Source organism: Danio rerio, chromosome 17 (assembly GCF_049306965.1).
Source record: "Danio rerio strain Tuebingen ecotype United States chromosome 17, GRCz12tu, whole genome shotgun sequence".
Lineage (NCBI taxonomy): Eukaryota > Metazoa > Chordata > Actinopteri > Cypriniformes > Danionidae > Danio > Danio rerio.
Genome location: NC_133192.1, coordinates 44,557,954 through 44,575,000, shown reverse-complemented (window position 1 = coordinate 44,575,000; position 17,047 = coordinate 44,557,954). Strand labels below are relative to the sequence as shown.

Genomic DNA, 17,047 nt, shown 5'->3' with positions numbered 1-17,047 from the left:
AGAAATAAAAACGCACACCTACAGTACATTTAAATATACTGAATGACATTATGAGAGCAAAAACATTACAGAGGAGCAGTTGTCAGGATTGTAAGTCAGACATGCTGTTTCCTGTACAACCTGTTCATGAACTCCAACTGTAAAAGCAGACCTTCATGCTGTAAATCTACAGCTTTCCATTGGCAAAAGCCCCCTCCTGGAACTGAGGGATAAAGCTCTTGAAGTAAGTCCTGTGGGTGAGAGAGGAAATGACAGAATGAGAGAAAGGGAAAAGAAAGAGAAAGAGACAGGACATCATTAGTGTCATTCAAAAAGTGAAATGTGAAAGCACCTTGACCGTCTGACTGCTGTTATAATTATTCCCAAAACTATTTTTGGAATTCTCCCTTTAAAACACCAGAGGCTTGCTGCATAAAATGAGTTGTACTAACTCAGGCTGCAGAGTAGGTTTTGTGTTGACAAAACAAACAAATTCAACCTGGTTAGGATCAGGATAAAGGTGCAGTAGGCGATTTGTCAAAATGCTAACAGTTTAGCATAATATGTTTAAAAACACAGTCCCTGCCCCACCGTCCAAAGCCACACCTCCTGAAATAGTAAACGCATAACTTAAAGATGGCAGTAGACAACCCACTAGATCACATCATTTGCCAGTTAGAAAATTTTATAGTACTTTCATAATACTACAACTCTGAACGTAAATATGTATTATATCGAGCATGTTTTCAGCTGTGTAGCAAGCAGAATTTGTCATAATGTGCAATATTTCATGCATACAAGGATCGCTGGTCTCATTTTCTTCTAGTGTAATAATGCTTAGACTGTGCTTGCCTGGCGGGGTGCAGGAATTACACTTATTACTAAGCCATACTTACATGCTATTTCAGACCGAATAAACTGAGTAGCATGGTAAACAATATAGGAAGCCATCACAAGTTGTCATTGTTCAAAAATGATCCAATGTGAATATAAAACAAACTTAATCTCAGTAAAGCAGGCTAGGAGGAATAACTTTATTTACTGATGTTTTGTAAATTAAATAAAAATCTACATTATTGATGCTGTAAAAGGTCCCTTTTGAAACTGAAAATAGTCACATCAATCTTTTGCTGAAGGATTTCTGTGACTGAACAACACTTCTGTGCGTATAACCTATTCATAACAAAACAATCTACATAAACTTTGCATGAGCAAAACATTCCTTGTCAAAAAGAAATACTTCAGCTATGGTGTTATCCTTCATCCAGCGTGCAAAAGTAACTCCAATATTGATTCAAGATTTAAAAAAGTTTTGATTCAGCATTTGTTTTTACTGCTGTCACTCTCTCTAAGTGCTCGTGCACGCACAAATGGCGGATCTGCACGAACAGGATTGTGCAGATGTACAAATCTACATTTGTTGACAGACAGTGTGGGCTACTTATCAGAATTATGGGAATTATCGGCCTGACAAATTTTTTATTGGATAAACATTTTCATCCTTATGTCTGACTTAGAATATAAAAATACACATAAACACATTAAGATAATTTACTTTAATCATTACTAATGGACTGTGAAGAGACTTTTAACCAGCACAACAAAAATTGTTTCTGAAAACAATCACCTACTGCACATTTAAGTGATTTCATGACACTTGATATACATTTTCTCTGTTAACCAAGAGTTCATGATTATATCTGGACCACATACAGCTGTATGAAGTGTGACACATGCAGCCAATCACAAGACAAGTGAGGATCAGTTTGATTCATTTCTCAAAATTTATGGAAGATTAAGAGAGCCTCTATTATGCATTTACAAGGCAGAAACACTTTTTTATGTATTTAATTACTTAAATATTAAATCAATGCAAAACAAATTAACAGATTTTAATAAGGGTTACCATTAGCTTAAAAGACAGTCATTTTTAAAGCTTTAAATATTAAATGTACATTTAATTAGGCATTAAATGTATTGGCAACTGGTGGCGCAGTAGGTAGTACTGTTGCCTCACAGCAAGAAGGTCGCTGGTTTGAGCTTCGGCTGGTTCAGTTGGCATTTCTGTGTGGAGTTTGCATGTTCTCCCTGCGTTCCCGTGGGTTTCCACCGGGTGCTCCGGTTTCCTCCACAGTCCAAAGACATGAAGTACAGGTGATCTGGGTAAGCTAAAATTGAAGTGTGTATGATTGTTTCCACAGATGGGTTGTGGCTGCAAGGACATTCACTGGGTAAAAACGTGCTGTATAAGTTGGCGGTTCATTCCGCTGTGGAATGAATTAATGTATTGGCAACTCAAAACTTTTGAATATATAATATTCAGGGTTTATACACATTTTTACTACTAAAATTGCAGAACTTCTCAGTAACTTTTCCAAAACTTTTAGGTAAATATTCATGATCTTGTTTCGGGTTTTATGTGACTATATACACCTGGTAAATCAGACAAAAAAGCATGTTCAAAATTACAGCATATGAAAACATATGTGACAATCCATGTAGTTTATATTTATTTTTATATCTGTAAAATAGTTTTTAGAAAATATTTTGCGGTCTGCTGAAATTCTTATAAATTTTGGCTTGTGTCATCACAAGACTTCAGATTAGTACAAATTAGCCTTTAGCACCCACAGTATCCTACCTTTTCAATTAGATATTGTTTTTGGAAACAACACATTCAAAATGTATCTTGAATTCAGTGAAAGCGAGTGATTTTTGAAGTTATTGCTAAGTGTACCCCACACAGAGAATGTCACATGAAGGGATGGATGGCTCAATTTTATTTTATTTCAAATGTATCATCTCAAATAAATCCAATACACAGATAATTGCTTAACAAAATTTCATGACTTTTTCAAAACAATTTGGCTTTATTTGTTTTTCCAAAACTTTTCCAAACCTGGAAAATGCCTTTTCAAAATTTCATGACTTTTCCAGGTTTTCCAAGACCGTATGAATCCTGACTATTTAAATATAATACAAATAATAATAATCCATATAACATAAGTTATTAGCAACAAAATACAATTTTGACTTAAAATGCTTTTAGTCTGAAAGGCTTTAATTTAAAATAAAAAAGCTTCTCTGGATCTGAAAGTGGCTTCGTTCTGTCATTTTACTCACAGCTGATTGATCCAGTTTAGGTTTGCGATGTCTAACCAAGAATAAAATCAGTTCCAGAGAAAGTTGGGAGTGTATCGCAAGTTACAATGGCGATGAAATCAAAATCACCCGACTTCATGAGCCCAAAACCCGGAGATTGTTCAGAATTACCTTGGTAAAACTCCAAAACTACTTTCTGCAACAGGCCTCGGATTATTTAATAACATATAAATTAAAATTTTTTTAACTTGTTTATATCACAAAATTCGTATGAATTTGTATGAATTGCAAAAACAGTACTTTTGTACTGAAACCATCAGCATTACAGTGCGAGTGTGACAGCAAACGATCTAAATAGGGGCATGTGAAATTTTAGTTTTTCTTTTTTAATAAATCTGCAAAAATGTCAACAATTCTGTGTTTTTCTGTCAATATGAAGTGCTGTGTGTACATTAATGAGGAAAAAATGAACTTGAATGATTTTAGCAAATTGCTGCAAAATAACAAAGAGTGAAACATTTAAGGGAGTCTGAAAACTTTCCGTACCCACTGTGTGACAACATATACTATGCTTAAATAACAAACTACTTCCAATTAGGTCAAACTGCACACTAAGTTCAGTATATGTCAATACATGCAGGTAAAGTATTAAGGGTGCCTACATTTGAAATCTCTGGCTGATTAAAGCCCAGCCAGAGAGCCAATAGGTGATAAGATATGTTCCAAACACAAAACACAAAACACTATCTCTGACACGTATCACACTCTGGATAAAATGTGCTCTCCAGCTATGAGGTGTGGCTGGGAGAGAAGTCCAAAGGTAAATACTGCACATTCCATTAACCTCCAGAAGACTCCCTTAAAGGGACAGTTCACGCAAAAACTGAAAACTCTCTCAGGATTTGCTCAGTTTTTCCATATATTTTTTTGTTTCTGTTGAACACAAAAGAAGTTATTTTGAAGAATGTTCTTCCATAGCAGTCGTCAATGGTTACAGGCTTACAACATTCTTCAAAATATCTTCTTTTGTGTTCAACAAAACAAAAATACACAAGCCTATTTCATTTTCATCTAAAACTGAAAACTCTGCAGTCATTTTGGGGTGAACTATCCCTTTAAACTGGGTTAATATTACACAGGAATTGGAAATGTAAAACACACACATCTGTTTAACTAAGAGAAAACTCTTTTGATCTGTGTTGGCAATATTCATTATTCATTTGCTCTTACTTGGCTCGTTTGGCCATCTCGTTCCCATCCCAGCGTGGACTGTAGGGGTAGGATTTTTGCACCTGAGAGTAGAGCTGCCCACTGCTGGTGAAGTGATAGATGGACTGAAACGTCAGGGTGGGCTGATCTCGAGGGAAGTACAAAGGCAGATCCACTACAGGAAGACAGGATGGAGAAATCAAATACAGATCGTCCAGAACTTGACAGATGCCACCATAAACCAGTGCTAGAAGTTTATTGCATCACAATACATACAGTAAATCCAACCCAGACCTATTAGTAATATGTGACCCTGGGCCACAAAACCAGTCATATACAGTATGTCAATTTGAATTCTAAATTCTGAAATTAAGATGTTGACCGAATATGAAAGCTAAAAATCTAAGAGGAGTGCATGACTGTGTGTGTGTGTGTGTGTGGTCACGTGATGTGCGTTTTCTGCGAACGGAGGGTAGTGATGGGAAGTTCAGATCATTTTACTGACTCGGACCCTTGAGTCTTGTTGTGAGATGAACGAATCATTTTTAGAGTCATTTCGTTCTACTCGTTCAATTTGCCAAAATATTATTAAAATGTTACAAGTTTCTTCCAAACTCATCTACAACTAGCCCAGACGTTGATCACACTACAAACAAGTCATAACTAGAATGCTATAAGAAAGAGGAAATGATCATTTATTGTTTTTCTGGTGTTTTGTCTTTGTTTATCAGCTCACCTCTTCTGACAGGTCTTCAAATTTGAGTGGTCATATGACATCAGACGATCGCGACTGCTATAGTTATTCCAGTTGCTTTATTTTTTGGTATTTATCTTCGGGATATCACTGAGGGCATATATTATGTTATCATAATGATCTAATGTGGCAATAAGATCGTAACTGTACTGTGCATTTACACTGTGGCCATATTCATCTATATAAACACACAAAAACAACATTAACATTATAGCAGGCACTGCAAAAAGCCCATTGACAGCCACTGGACTTTTCTGACAGAGGATTCGAGTGACAGAATGTTGTGGGACTGCTGTACAGGAGTTATTAAGAGTTATGATTATGGATTATAGATAGCGAAGTTTAGTGTTTTTATTTTAACGTTTTTTTTTTTTTTTAGCATGACGATAAAACACAAAGGTGGTTATGGCTATTTTAAAACGTGCTTGTTTGTTTTAAAAATTCATAATAATGACAAAAATACTATATTGTGGATCTCCTTACTTCCGGGTGTATCTATCCTGCCGTTGTGGCTGGTGAATTCTGGGAAAATTTTTTACCCACTGGTTTCGAGGGTGGTCCTAAAAAATTTAATCTGTCCCTTCTCCCTAGCCCTACGCCTTCAAGCTAAAAAGAATTTGGACACCCCAACCTCTTCATAGGAATGCGCAGGAGGGGTAGGGGTAAGGGGAAGGGTTTAGGGGTAGAACTGGGATTGGGCCTAAATGTATCAGTGCAACTTAAGACATAGTGACACATCTGACTGTAAAAAGCTTTTTTTTTTTTTTTTCATAGAAATCATGATAATGGAAAGATTAACAATCACTAAAAAGCTCTATAAAAACTGTCATTAAATGTTTTGACCTTCTTAAACTGTAATACTCAATAAATTTTGACATTTGAATCTGTTATAGATGTATGGCTTTTTTGATGTAGTAAATGTATTGGTTTGATGCACATCACATCTACTTTAAAAGAACACAAAAGAAAATAAAAAAATACATTTGTGGTTACAGGTTTCCAGCACTGTTCAAAATATTTGTTGTCAGAGAAAAGAACTTCATAAAGGGGTTAGAACATCTTGAGGGGGTAAATTTCCATTTTTGGGTGAACTTTCCCTTTAACAAATAAATATAGGTGTACACAAACAATGTTTGCACTGAATTTAAATCATAATGTCACATGATCTAGACACATTTAACCTCGCTGTTAAATGCTATATCCTAACCTGCTTTTTAATTTGTAATCAGATCATTTTAAGTCTCTAAACTCTAGGAAAGGGCGAAGCAGTGGCTCAGTAGGTAGTGCTGACGCCTCACAGCAAGAAGGTCGCTGGTTTGAACCTCGGCTCAGTTGGCGTTTCTGTGAGAAGTTTGCATGTTCTACCTGCATTCGCGTGGGTTTCCTCCGGGTGCTCCGGTTTCCCCCACAGTCCAAAGACATGGGATACAGGTGAATTGGGCAGGCTAAATTGTCCGTAATGTATGTGTGTGTGTGTGTGTATGTGTGTGTGTGTTTGTGTGTGGATGTTTCCCAGAGATGGGTTGCGGCTGGAAGGGCATTCGCTGCGTAAAAACGTGCTGGATGAGTTGGCAGTTCATTCCGCTGTGGTGATCCCTGATTAATAAAGGGACTAAGCCGACAAGAAAATGAATGAATGAATAAATGAACTCTAGGAAAGAGATGGCTGAGAACCAGCGATGGTAGAGAACAGTGACATGTGGCCAGAATGTAACACATTATTTTTTTATCTTGGGTTTTACTTTACACAACAGCTGTGCAATTTTCTGTGTGTTCTGATGAGTGTGAGCCCTCACACATCATGCTGTGTGACAAATTACTGTCATAACATTCCACCGCTGTATGACCAAACTAAAATTTTGATAAACAAGGAATAGAGCAGGAGTTCCAAATGTTTAAGCCCCTGACCCCCAAAATAACAATACCAGTGACCCGCGTCCATGACTATCCTCGGAGGTGGTTATAAATATATAAACGTTGTGTTCAACAGTACACACACACAATAGACCTATGCGAACACAAACAAAGTGGCTCTATTTTAATTATCTAAGCGCAGAGTCTAAAGCACACTGCGCAGGTGCACTTAGGACATGTCCAGTTAGCTATTTTAAGGGTGGGAAAAATAGCCTGTGCACCCAGAGCATAGTCTAAAAGTGTTGTAGTTGTTCTCTTAACATATTTATATGTTTTCTAATGAAATAAAGCAACTAAAAGCTGTTTATATAGTGAGGCTTTTGTGTTCGTGATTAGGTGGTAGTCTAATTTAAACATGTTGTTTATAGAGGATGTTTAATTTAGTTTTGGCACTTTTATCAACCTAATCAACCTCTGTGTTTATTTTGCTTGGGAACTAATATGGTTGGAACCTAAGTTTATTGGATTGCATTCTCTAGAATGGTGTAAAGTGGCAGACTGTTATATTCTGATACCATAGCTCATTACCATAAAGTTGACCTGATTCAACTCTCCTATTTTGCCTACACCATGCAAAACAATACGCACCACTTTAGTTGGTAACTGAATTGAGGTGAACTGAAACGGAATGATTCCAGCTACTTTGACTCTTTCAACACTGGTGGTGTGAAAACATGGTAAGAGTGAGTTACAGTCGCACAATGACACTATTTCACTATTTACATGATTGACCTTTGTACCTGGAAAAACTGAATGCCTTATTAGTAAGGAAACGGCTTGCGCGTGAGATTAAAGCCATCTATGGAACAAGCCAGATTCCACCAAAGCCCCCCTTGGTAAAGAGTAAGTGGGAGGAGGTAGCAGTTTTTACATTTATGCAGACAATAATCTTTTACATTTATTAATTTAATTTTTCATAAGATATTTCTGTGCTGCTGCACATCCTTGTGTGTGTAATAAGCAACATGTACAAGCAATTAGGGCCCTCTATCACAAATACGTACTTAAAACAAACAAACAAAAAAAAGTGCTATTGACATTAGAGCAGCTTTTAGTTGTTTGATGATGTGGTCTATTTCAGTTGCCTTAAAATAGCAATGCACTCCTTTTCAAACCAGCATGCCAGTTGGCGCATAAATAGGTGCAGATGCATTTGCTATTAAAAATGATAATGATACCTCTTTTGAAACTAGTGAAAAGACTTTATGTCGTGCCTGGGGCAAAACTTTACTTTGGCATAGACGACTGAGGTGATGCACAGAAGTTGAACAGAAAGCACTCATGAAATTGATGTGCAAATATACTGCATATGTATGTTTTTAACATATTTATCATGCATTGTGTTTACACACACAGGCACATTTCAGTACAGTCAGTTTAAAGGGACCCAGGTTCACCCTGAACTGAAAATTCTGTCATCATTTACTTTCACTTCACTTGTTCCAAAACTGTTTGAGCTTTGTGTTGAACACAAATAAGATGTTTTGAAGAATGCTGAAAAACTGTAAACATTGACTTCCACAGTATTTGTTTTTCCAAGTATTTGTATGCAAGTCAATGGTTAGAGGTATAATAGTTAAACTCTGATGTATTGTAGTATTATACACCCTATTATTGTAGAAAAGTAAAGTATTTTGTAATTTGTAACTGTAGTTGTATTGTTATATGAAAATACTTTACTTTAGTATGTTTATAAACTATGTAATATTTACTATAAATTACTACAGTACTTTTCCATGTAAACTCTTACAATTTATCACTTAAATCTTTGAGATAATAAAAAACTCAACCTAGTTTGTTGGATGGGTCTGTCTCGTTGGTCATAAATATATAGTTGAAGTCACAATTATTAGTCCCCCTTTGATTTTTTTTCTTTTTAAAATATTTTTCAAATGATGTTTAACAGAACAAGGAAATTTTCACAGTATGTCTGATAATATTTTTTCTTCTGGAGAAAGTCTTATTTTGGCTAAAATAAGGCAGTTTTTAAATTTTTTTTTAATCTATTTTAAGGTAAAAATTTTAAGCCCCTTCAAGCTATATATTTTTTCCCATAGTCTATAGAACAAACCATCATTGTATAATAACTTGCCTAATTATCTGCCTACTTAACCTAGTTAACTAGTTAAGCCTTTAAATGTCACTTTAAGCAGAATAGAAGTGTCTCAAAAATATCTATTCAAATATTATTTACTGTCATCATGACAACGATAAAATAAATCAGTTATTAGAAATGAGTTATTAAAACGATTATGTTTAGAAATGTGTTGAAAAAATCTGCTCTCTAATAAACAGAAATTGTGGAAGAAATAAACAGGGGGGCTAATAATTTAGGGGGGCTAATAATTCTGACTTCAACTGTATATAATACATAAGATGAAAGCACAGTTAAATCCTTCCAGAGCAATACACTTCATTTTGTTTTCTTCAGAAATGCAGGCATGATTTTTTTAAAGCACATGGGTTGAAAATTGTGAACATATAAAGGTAACATATTAATATATATTTTACCATGGACCAGGAAGCAGAAGTCTTTCCACATAAGCAGAAGGGTGAGCTTGGTAAAGCCAACAGCATCATACTCCACCACACCCCTGTATAGTCAAAACAGGGAAAATGAATATTTCATAATATTTCAGTTTGCAACAGAAGATTGTAAAGACATTAAAATGACCTTAAAATTCACCACAAAAGCAAGCCTTAAAGGAACACTCCTTTTTTTGAAACCAGGATAAGTTTTCAGCTCCCCTTGAGTTAAACAGTTGAGTTTTGAATCCATTTAGTCCAGGGGTGCCCAAACATTTTCATATGAAGGGCTAAAAAGCAAAAACCATTGAGAGCCGTGGGCCGAAGGTAAATATACCAAACTACAGCATATTAAATAAAAGTGGCCATGGGTAATTTCCTAATTCATTTCCTAATATTTCAAAATAAATAGAAAACCATACTTTACTAATGCAGTATAACCTTTAAAACGAGAACTCATTGCAATAAAAACATAAACGATGCCATTCAAAATAAGTGGAGATTACTTAATGGAACAATTTAATTTCAGTTAGCTTTTAAAAATAAAACAAACAAACAAACACAAAAAAATGGTTACATTAAATTTGAATTGAACCATGCCCATCGATCTCCTTCTCTTTTCCTATGGGATGGTGGGCCAAATCAAAGGTTACCATGGGCCCTAGTTTGGGCATCTCTAATTTAGTCAATCTCAGGATGATTTAGCTTAGCTTAGCATAGATCATTAAATCGGATAAGATCATTAGCATCTTGCTCAATAATGACCAAAGAGTTTTATTAGTTTTCCTATTTAAAGCATGACACTTGTGTAGTTACATCATGTACCGAAACGACAGAAAATGAAAAGTTGCTATTTTCTAGTCTGATGTCTCTAGGAGCTACAGTATACTATTTTTCTGGTGTAACAATTAAGAAACTTTGCTGCTGCAGTACCTGCAATTTGTTTACCTTGATAACCAATTTCTGAGAAATGATTCAGAACATACTAACTTTGGTGCAGATTCTAAACTGCTTCTATCAGAACTGAATTATATAGAAGTTGGCCAACTTTCAGGTACTGTGTAATACAATTGTGCCAGCAGCAGCCATGATTTCTAGCCATATCAGCGTAGGAAATAGCAACTTTTAGGTTTCCATTGGTCTTTTTACACACTATGACTAAAGAAAAGTCTGGTTTTAATTAGAAAAACATCAGAAATCTTTGGTCATTTTTAGGTGAGATGCTAATAGTCTAATCTGATTCAATGATCTATGCTAAGCTAAGCTAAAAGTGCTTCCACCAGACAGATTGAATGGAATAAAATGGTAAAAGTCAACAATTAAACTCTAGGGAAGTGTAAAATGAGCGAATGGAGTGTTCCTGATTTCAAAATCAATGCCACAAAAGTATTTGGACAAGGTTCAGTATACACTGTAATGGTTTTATCAAAAACAAAGGAATTTTAAAATGATCCAAATACTTCCTAGAGCATCCCTAAAAGCAGGTTTCACATAATAGCACTCATTAAAATTACATTAATAAATCAATGAGTTAGGCTGTGCCAGACCACCTTGTCTGACAATATATTAAGGCGTGTTAATAAACCAGAGACATCTTGGTGCCTAGTGTATTACAGCCCATTATAAAGCTGCTGTCTGTACTTGCTTTTGAGATTAGAAAGCAGAATTATCCCAAGTAATTAAGAAAAAAGGGAATTAGTGTTGGTAACTAATTTCTCAAGATAACATGGGTGTGGTGAGTAGCTATACTGGTTACTGCTGCAGGCCTGGACTCGCAGGGCCAGTTTTAGCTTTTCCTTCAAAGTCTCACGCTGATCATTTATTAGATTACTTTTATGAGAAACGGCTTGTGGTTTTAAGTGTCAATTATTAAATGACTTTCAAATGAATACTTTTTAACTCCAAATCTTATAGACATTGAACTCACATGCCAAAGTGACTGAGAAAAGCAGCAATGTATTCTCTCCTCTTGTGATATCCTTGAATGACATACTGAACCTAGGTCAAGACAAAACAAACGTAATATTAAAAACAGAGAGAAAGAAATGAAATGGACCAAATGCATGTAGCTGAAAACAACAACAACAACAACAACAACAACAACAACAACAACAACAACAACAACAACAACAACAACAACAACTTTATGCTTTTGGTCTTTTTTTACATTGTTAAGTGCATGCACTTTGCTTAACAGAGGTCAGAGGAAGCAAAAATAAGACACATATCCACACTGGCTCCACAAGTGGCTTCTTGTCACTTTTAGATAGGTATTGTATTCACAACAATGTAAGAAATGAACTGTGACAAAACAGGTGAAAATGTTTTTTAAACAAAATGGCCTGATATAAACCTTCATTAAAAAAAAAAAAAATCTATTTCAATTCTATCACATTCTCTCATTTCTGTTATTTGACTTTTACTAAATGCAATATTTTGGATAACATGACTACCATTTTATTTAATAAGAAAGTTGAATGAATAAAATTCACACATTAAATGAACTGCTTCAATAGCCCCTTTCACACATACAGACCTTTCCGGAAAATTGCCGGCAATTTTCCGGAACGGTTGTATGTGTGAACAGGTCCTTTTTGAAAATACCGGTAAATTCGTTCTGGCTATTTTCCGGAAAGAGAAGTTGTAACATTAACGGGAATTTGCCGGAATGCTGCGCTGTGTGAATGCAGAAGGAAGATTCCCGTAATAAGCGCGTGCACGTCTAGAACGTGCTGACGTGAGACATCTGCTTTAGCCAATCACAACAGTCAGACGCATTTACGTCCGCGCGGTTTGTGAGGTTAAAAGCCTTTGAATATTTTTCCAGACACATTTAGCTGCTAGAAGTTAGTCAGATCACGTTTATATGTTCTTCTTAATGCCAACTGTGTAAATAATCATCGATAAGATGCTTATGATAAGCCGTTGTTTGTTTACCTTCAAGCTTTGCGTGCGCATATGAGCGCCTGCACACGCAGATAATATGAACATCTCGACATGAGAAAGTGATCCTGCGAAAGTTGTTCACAATATTGATCATCCACAGAGTTTGTCATTTAGTCAAATGTTTACAAATACAAGCGCAGCCGTTTAAAGCTCATTTGTGGTGAATGATGTCAGAATTTACCGGTATTTTGGAATGGATGTGTGAATGCTCTTTTCCGGAAAATTTCCGTAACGTCCTCGCCTGTGTGAACAGCGCTTTTTTGAACATACCGGTAAAGTCGTTCCGTAAATTTTCCGGATATTTTCCGGTATCACTGTGTGAAAGGGGCTAATGACTCAAAATTTTCATTACAATCATGATACTTTTACTAAAATCTTTGGTAACACTTTTGTTTAAGTACCAATTTCCACTATCAACTACTGGCTTATTATTAAGACATTGGCTGTTTATTAATACTCAAAGTATTATACTTTAGTAACTATTACTGTACTTTTGAAAGTAATGCATTTGAACATCAAGTTACTCCCCAAAAAAGTAACTAGTTGAATGTGTTATGTTACTTTTGAGTTACTTTTGTGTTACTTTTCATAACCTGGCTGAGGCTTGATCTCTTACAGAATAATTTTTTTTCCCTTTCTTTTATTAAAAGAGGGGTTCTTCAATTAACAATGCACTGAATAATCTACACCTTCATTTACCTTTAAAAACCCATCAAAATATTATTTTAGGAAAATGATATTGAAGAACTTTCTGACCCCAGAGCTCTACATGCCATATATACAGATTATTGAAAGTTTAAAGCATTGTGTTTGCTACTTTTGTGCTATTTGTCTGAAGTAAAATCACTATCTATTAAGACTATAATCCCCGTTTCCTTTTCTTCAATGCATTCAAAATAATGAACACATTCTCTCATTGACTGCTTGATTCAATGTGACTTTTTTCATTTTAATTCAGCATTTAAGGAAAGCAAATTAATTGAAATTTAAAGTAACTTGCGATACTTTTAATGCGCAAAACTGACTATTAGTAAGTAAATTGGTATTTTATTGAGCTAAAAGTCTTAGTTAATGATCTGTTAATAGCAAACATTGTATCTTAAAATAAAGTTTGACCAAAAGTTTAAAGTATCATGACCTACTCAATAGGATCAAGTATGTTTTTTTTGCTTTTAATTATTGTAAAAAAAGGGAAAAATGTTCTAAGTAATATCTATATTTTTCCTTTAGAGAAAAGGTGATTAATATAGATACATTTTAATATTTTGTATATGAAGCAACACTCACTATTTAAGCAATTTACAGATGCATTTTCAAACTTTTCCAGTATTTTACAAGCGTTGCAAATTACATATTTACATACATATACACACATACTTTGCACACATACATCACAATGTCAAATGGTATTTGCTAAAGTATTCTGTTGCATAGTATAGTACACTATAGTATGTAGTGTAGTACAGTATAGTACAGTACGTTAAAATCTGCTATTCTGATCTCATATTTAAAGGGGTCACTGCCACAAATCACTTACATCAGCAAATCACTTACATTCCCACATAAAAACATGCTTTCTAGCATAAAAATGTTTTTGTTTAAATTCATTTAACTGTGGAAGATCAAGCCGTTGCGTGTTCTGTGACTTTGCTCCGCTTATTCCATATGGGTCCATGTCTGTAATATTCTGAAGCAGCATTAATGTTTTGTACTGTCATTATAGTTAGCATGAGATTCAAGTTTTTTTAAAGAAAAAAAAAATAAGAATAATGGGCATCAACTCGCCAGTAACTTTTGTTTTTAAATGTACTGTATGTCCCTATAAGAAAACATCGTGCATAATTGGAAATCCAGCAACAGCAATAATCAAACCCTTGGGAAAAACTATGGTTGGAACCAACGTTCACAGTGACTGTTTTCTCTGGACTCCTCTCAAGCGGTGGACATCTACATTTCAACTGGTACCGTAAAGTTGACTTGATTTCAAGTCTCCTTGACGTCCACACTGGCGAAGATGTGCCACACTGCTCCTTATCGTTTATCGCTGTCGGCTCTCATTGAATAGAATGGCTTCCGGCAAGTTTGACTCTCTCGCCACTTTCGGTTGTGAACGCACAGTTAGCATTACGAAGCACTTTTCTTGTCTTGCCTTCCCGTGTTTTTGGAAACTCATTTACTTAATTGTTTATACTGTTATGCTGCCTGTCCTGACAATTTGCCTGTTATTTTGACCATGTCTTTAGATTACCCTCATGCTCCAGTTTGTACCTGTTTGATCATTGCCTGCTTTATTGTTTTTGATTATTAAACTGCACGAGGATCCTCATCTCCGTTGTCCCAACCCGTATGTAACAGCAAGATCTTGCTATAGGGATATGTACAGAGTCCTTAGTTTCAATTTTATGCAAAATCCAAAATATTTATTTCATCCAAATAGTAAATTATCATTACCTACCCAACAAATTAGCATGAAAGCAACATGAATATTTTTCAAGCAGTTGCAAGCTCTTCATTCAAAATTTAAGCTCATTTCAAACCCTAAAAACAGGATTAAAATCCAAACATTTTCAAGGATTTCCAGCACACGTAAGAACCTTCAATACTATCTGTTTGGCCGGCGCTCTGATAAGCTGAACCAGGGTGTAGATGTGCATTTATTTGAATGAAAAGACGGAAGAGTTCTTTTGACTTTCTGCTCTGACCTATTTTGTTGTATTTAATAACTCATAAAAAAGAGTGACATGCTTTTCCACAGGTAAAAACGTGTATGATGTGTGATGCAAGACTCCATGCTGATCTCCATTTCATGACTCAGCATGTGTCCAGAAAAGGCCCACATTTGTGAGAAACATTATGCTGCATAAAGTCACTCATATGAACACAGACTAGTTTAGTTTCTCTAAGCATTGTTTATTTAGAGTAGGTGCGTCAGGAACTTTCTGTGAACTCTTCTACACCCACACAAGGAAGGTGGGACAGGATGACAGGTGAAAACAGTGTTAAAGGAACACTCCACTTTTCTTGAAAACAGGCTTATTTGGAATGAAAGTGTAGTTCCTAGCAATATTGGTCTGGAAAGTTCCAACTTTTATTTTCTGTCTGTCTTAGTACATGATGTAATACAGAAGAGTCAAGCTTTAAATAAGAAAATTCTCTAAACTCTTTGGACATTAAGTGCTATGCTATTGGTCTAACCTGATTCAATGATCAACGCTTAGTAAAGCTAAAATGCTCCCAGCAATCGACTGAACTGATTCAAAAAGCGTAAAACTCAACATTCTTGAAAAAGATTTAAGACTTAAAAAGTCTTAAATTTACTGAAATATTGTGCTGTAGGTCTATTGTTTTTAAACAGGTCTTAATATTCCTTTGTTCATGTATTGCTACCAAATCTGGCCAAAACCCATACAATCATCAACAATCATCTCAATAAAACTTTAAACTTTTTATTTAAAAAGGTCATTTTTTACTTGATTTATCATAATGGTTTAATTATTTTCCTTGCAAAAACTTTTATTAAAAATTCTCCATGTATTTACTAGTGAGGACACTTACCTGGGCAGATTGCTGTGCATACATTTAGTTTATTATAGTATTTCTTTTAAAACATTTTTCTTTTAAAACATGTAAAACTTTTAAAACATTTGTCATTTTTCTTTTATTTTAACTATGGTTAAAAAGAAAGTTTTAATTTTGTAAAAAAAAAAAAAAGTGTGTGGATACAACTAAAGATTACTTGTTTTTACACAATATTTAAAATATTTTGCAAAAAAAAATAAATAAATAAAAATATATTTTTTTAATAATAATGTATTACTGTATTATAAAATTCTATAAAAAAAAATGACAGGGCAAATAAAAATCTTTTCCATCTGAGACATTTGAAATATTTCTTAGCCTTTAGACCTTTATGGTTCTAAAATTTCATTCATAATGGTCTTAAAAATGTCTCAAAAAGTCTTACATTTAACTCGAAGAAACCTGCAGAAACCATGTTTATGAACTCTGAAGCCAGAACATACAACTACCAGAAATAAAAAGTGAAAAGTATGCTATAACAAAACCACGGCATGATCAACTAGCTTTTGATAAAACTTCAAAACTGACTTTATTATAGTTTCTGACTTGGAATAGTTTCCAAGAACCTAATTAAAAAGAAATAGTGTCTGTCACAACACTGAGCTCTAACACTGTTTTCTGTAAGCTGCGCTGGAGGATCAACACATAACACTGCTTCTGTGATGTGATACTTTTGCAAGGGTACAGGGTTAGGGGTTGGACAATGAAACTGAAACGCCTGCTTTTAGACCACAATAAATCATTAGTATGGTGTAGGACCTCCTTTTGCGCCCAATATAGCATCAATTTGTCTTAGGAATGACTGATACAAGTACCGAACAGTGGCCAGAGGAATTATAAACCATACTTCCTGCAGAATAGTGGCCAACAAAAACATTTCCTGACTCGCTCCTCTAAAACACCCTAAAGCACAGGTGTCAAACTCAGGTCCAAAAGGGCCGCAGCTCTGCACAGTTTAGTTCCAACCCTAATTAAACACACCTGATCAAACTAATTGAGTCCTTCAGGCTTGTTTGAAAACTACAGGTAAGTGTGTTG

At 35.0% G+C, this 17,047-nt stretch overlaps 1 protein-coding gene across 2 annotated transcripts in view; it reads right to left on the bottom strand.

Moving 5' to 3' along the window:
- Positions 1–17,047, bottom strand: part of babam2 (BRISC and BRCA1 A complex member 2) — a 182,510-nt gene that overhangs the window by 107 nt on the left and 165,356 nt on the right. For both annotated transcript variants that reach the window (XM_021467158.3, NM_001017777.1), the window contains 4 exon segments: positions 11,412–11,482; positions 9,470–9,552; positions 4,312–4,465; positions 1–230 (listed from right to left, as the gene is read on the bottom strand). The exon segment at positions 1–230 is cut by the window's left edge. In XM_021467158.3, the coding sequence (XP_021322833.1) occupies positions 167–230; positions 4,312–4,465; positions 9,470–9,552; positions 11,412–11,482 (372 nt within the window). In that variant the 3' untranslated portion in view covers positions 1–166.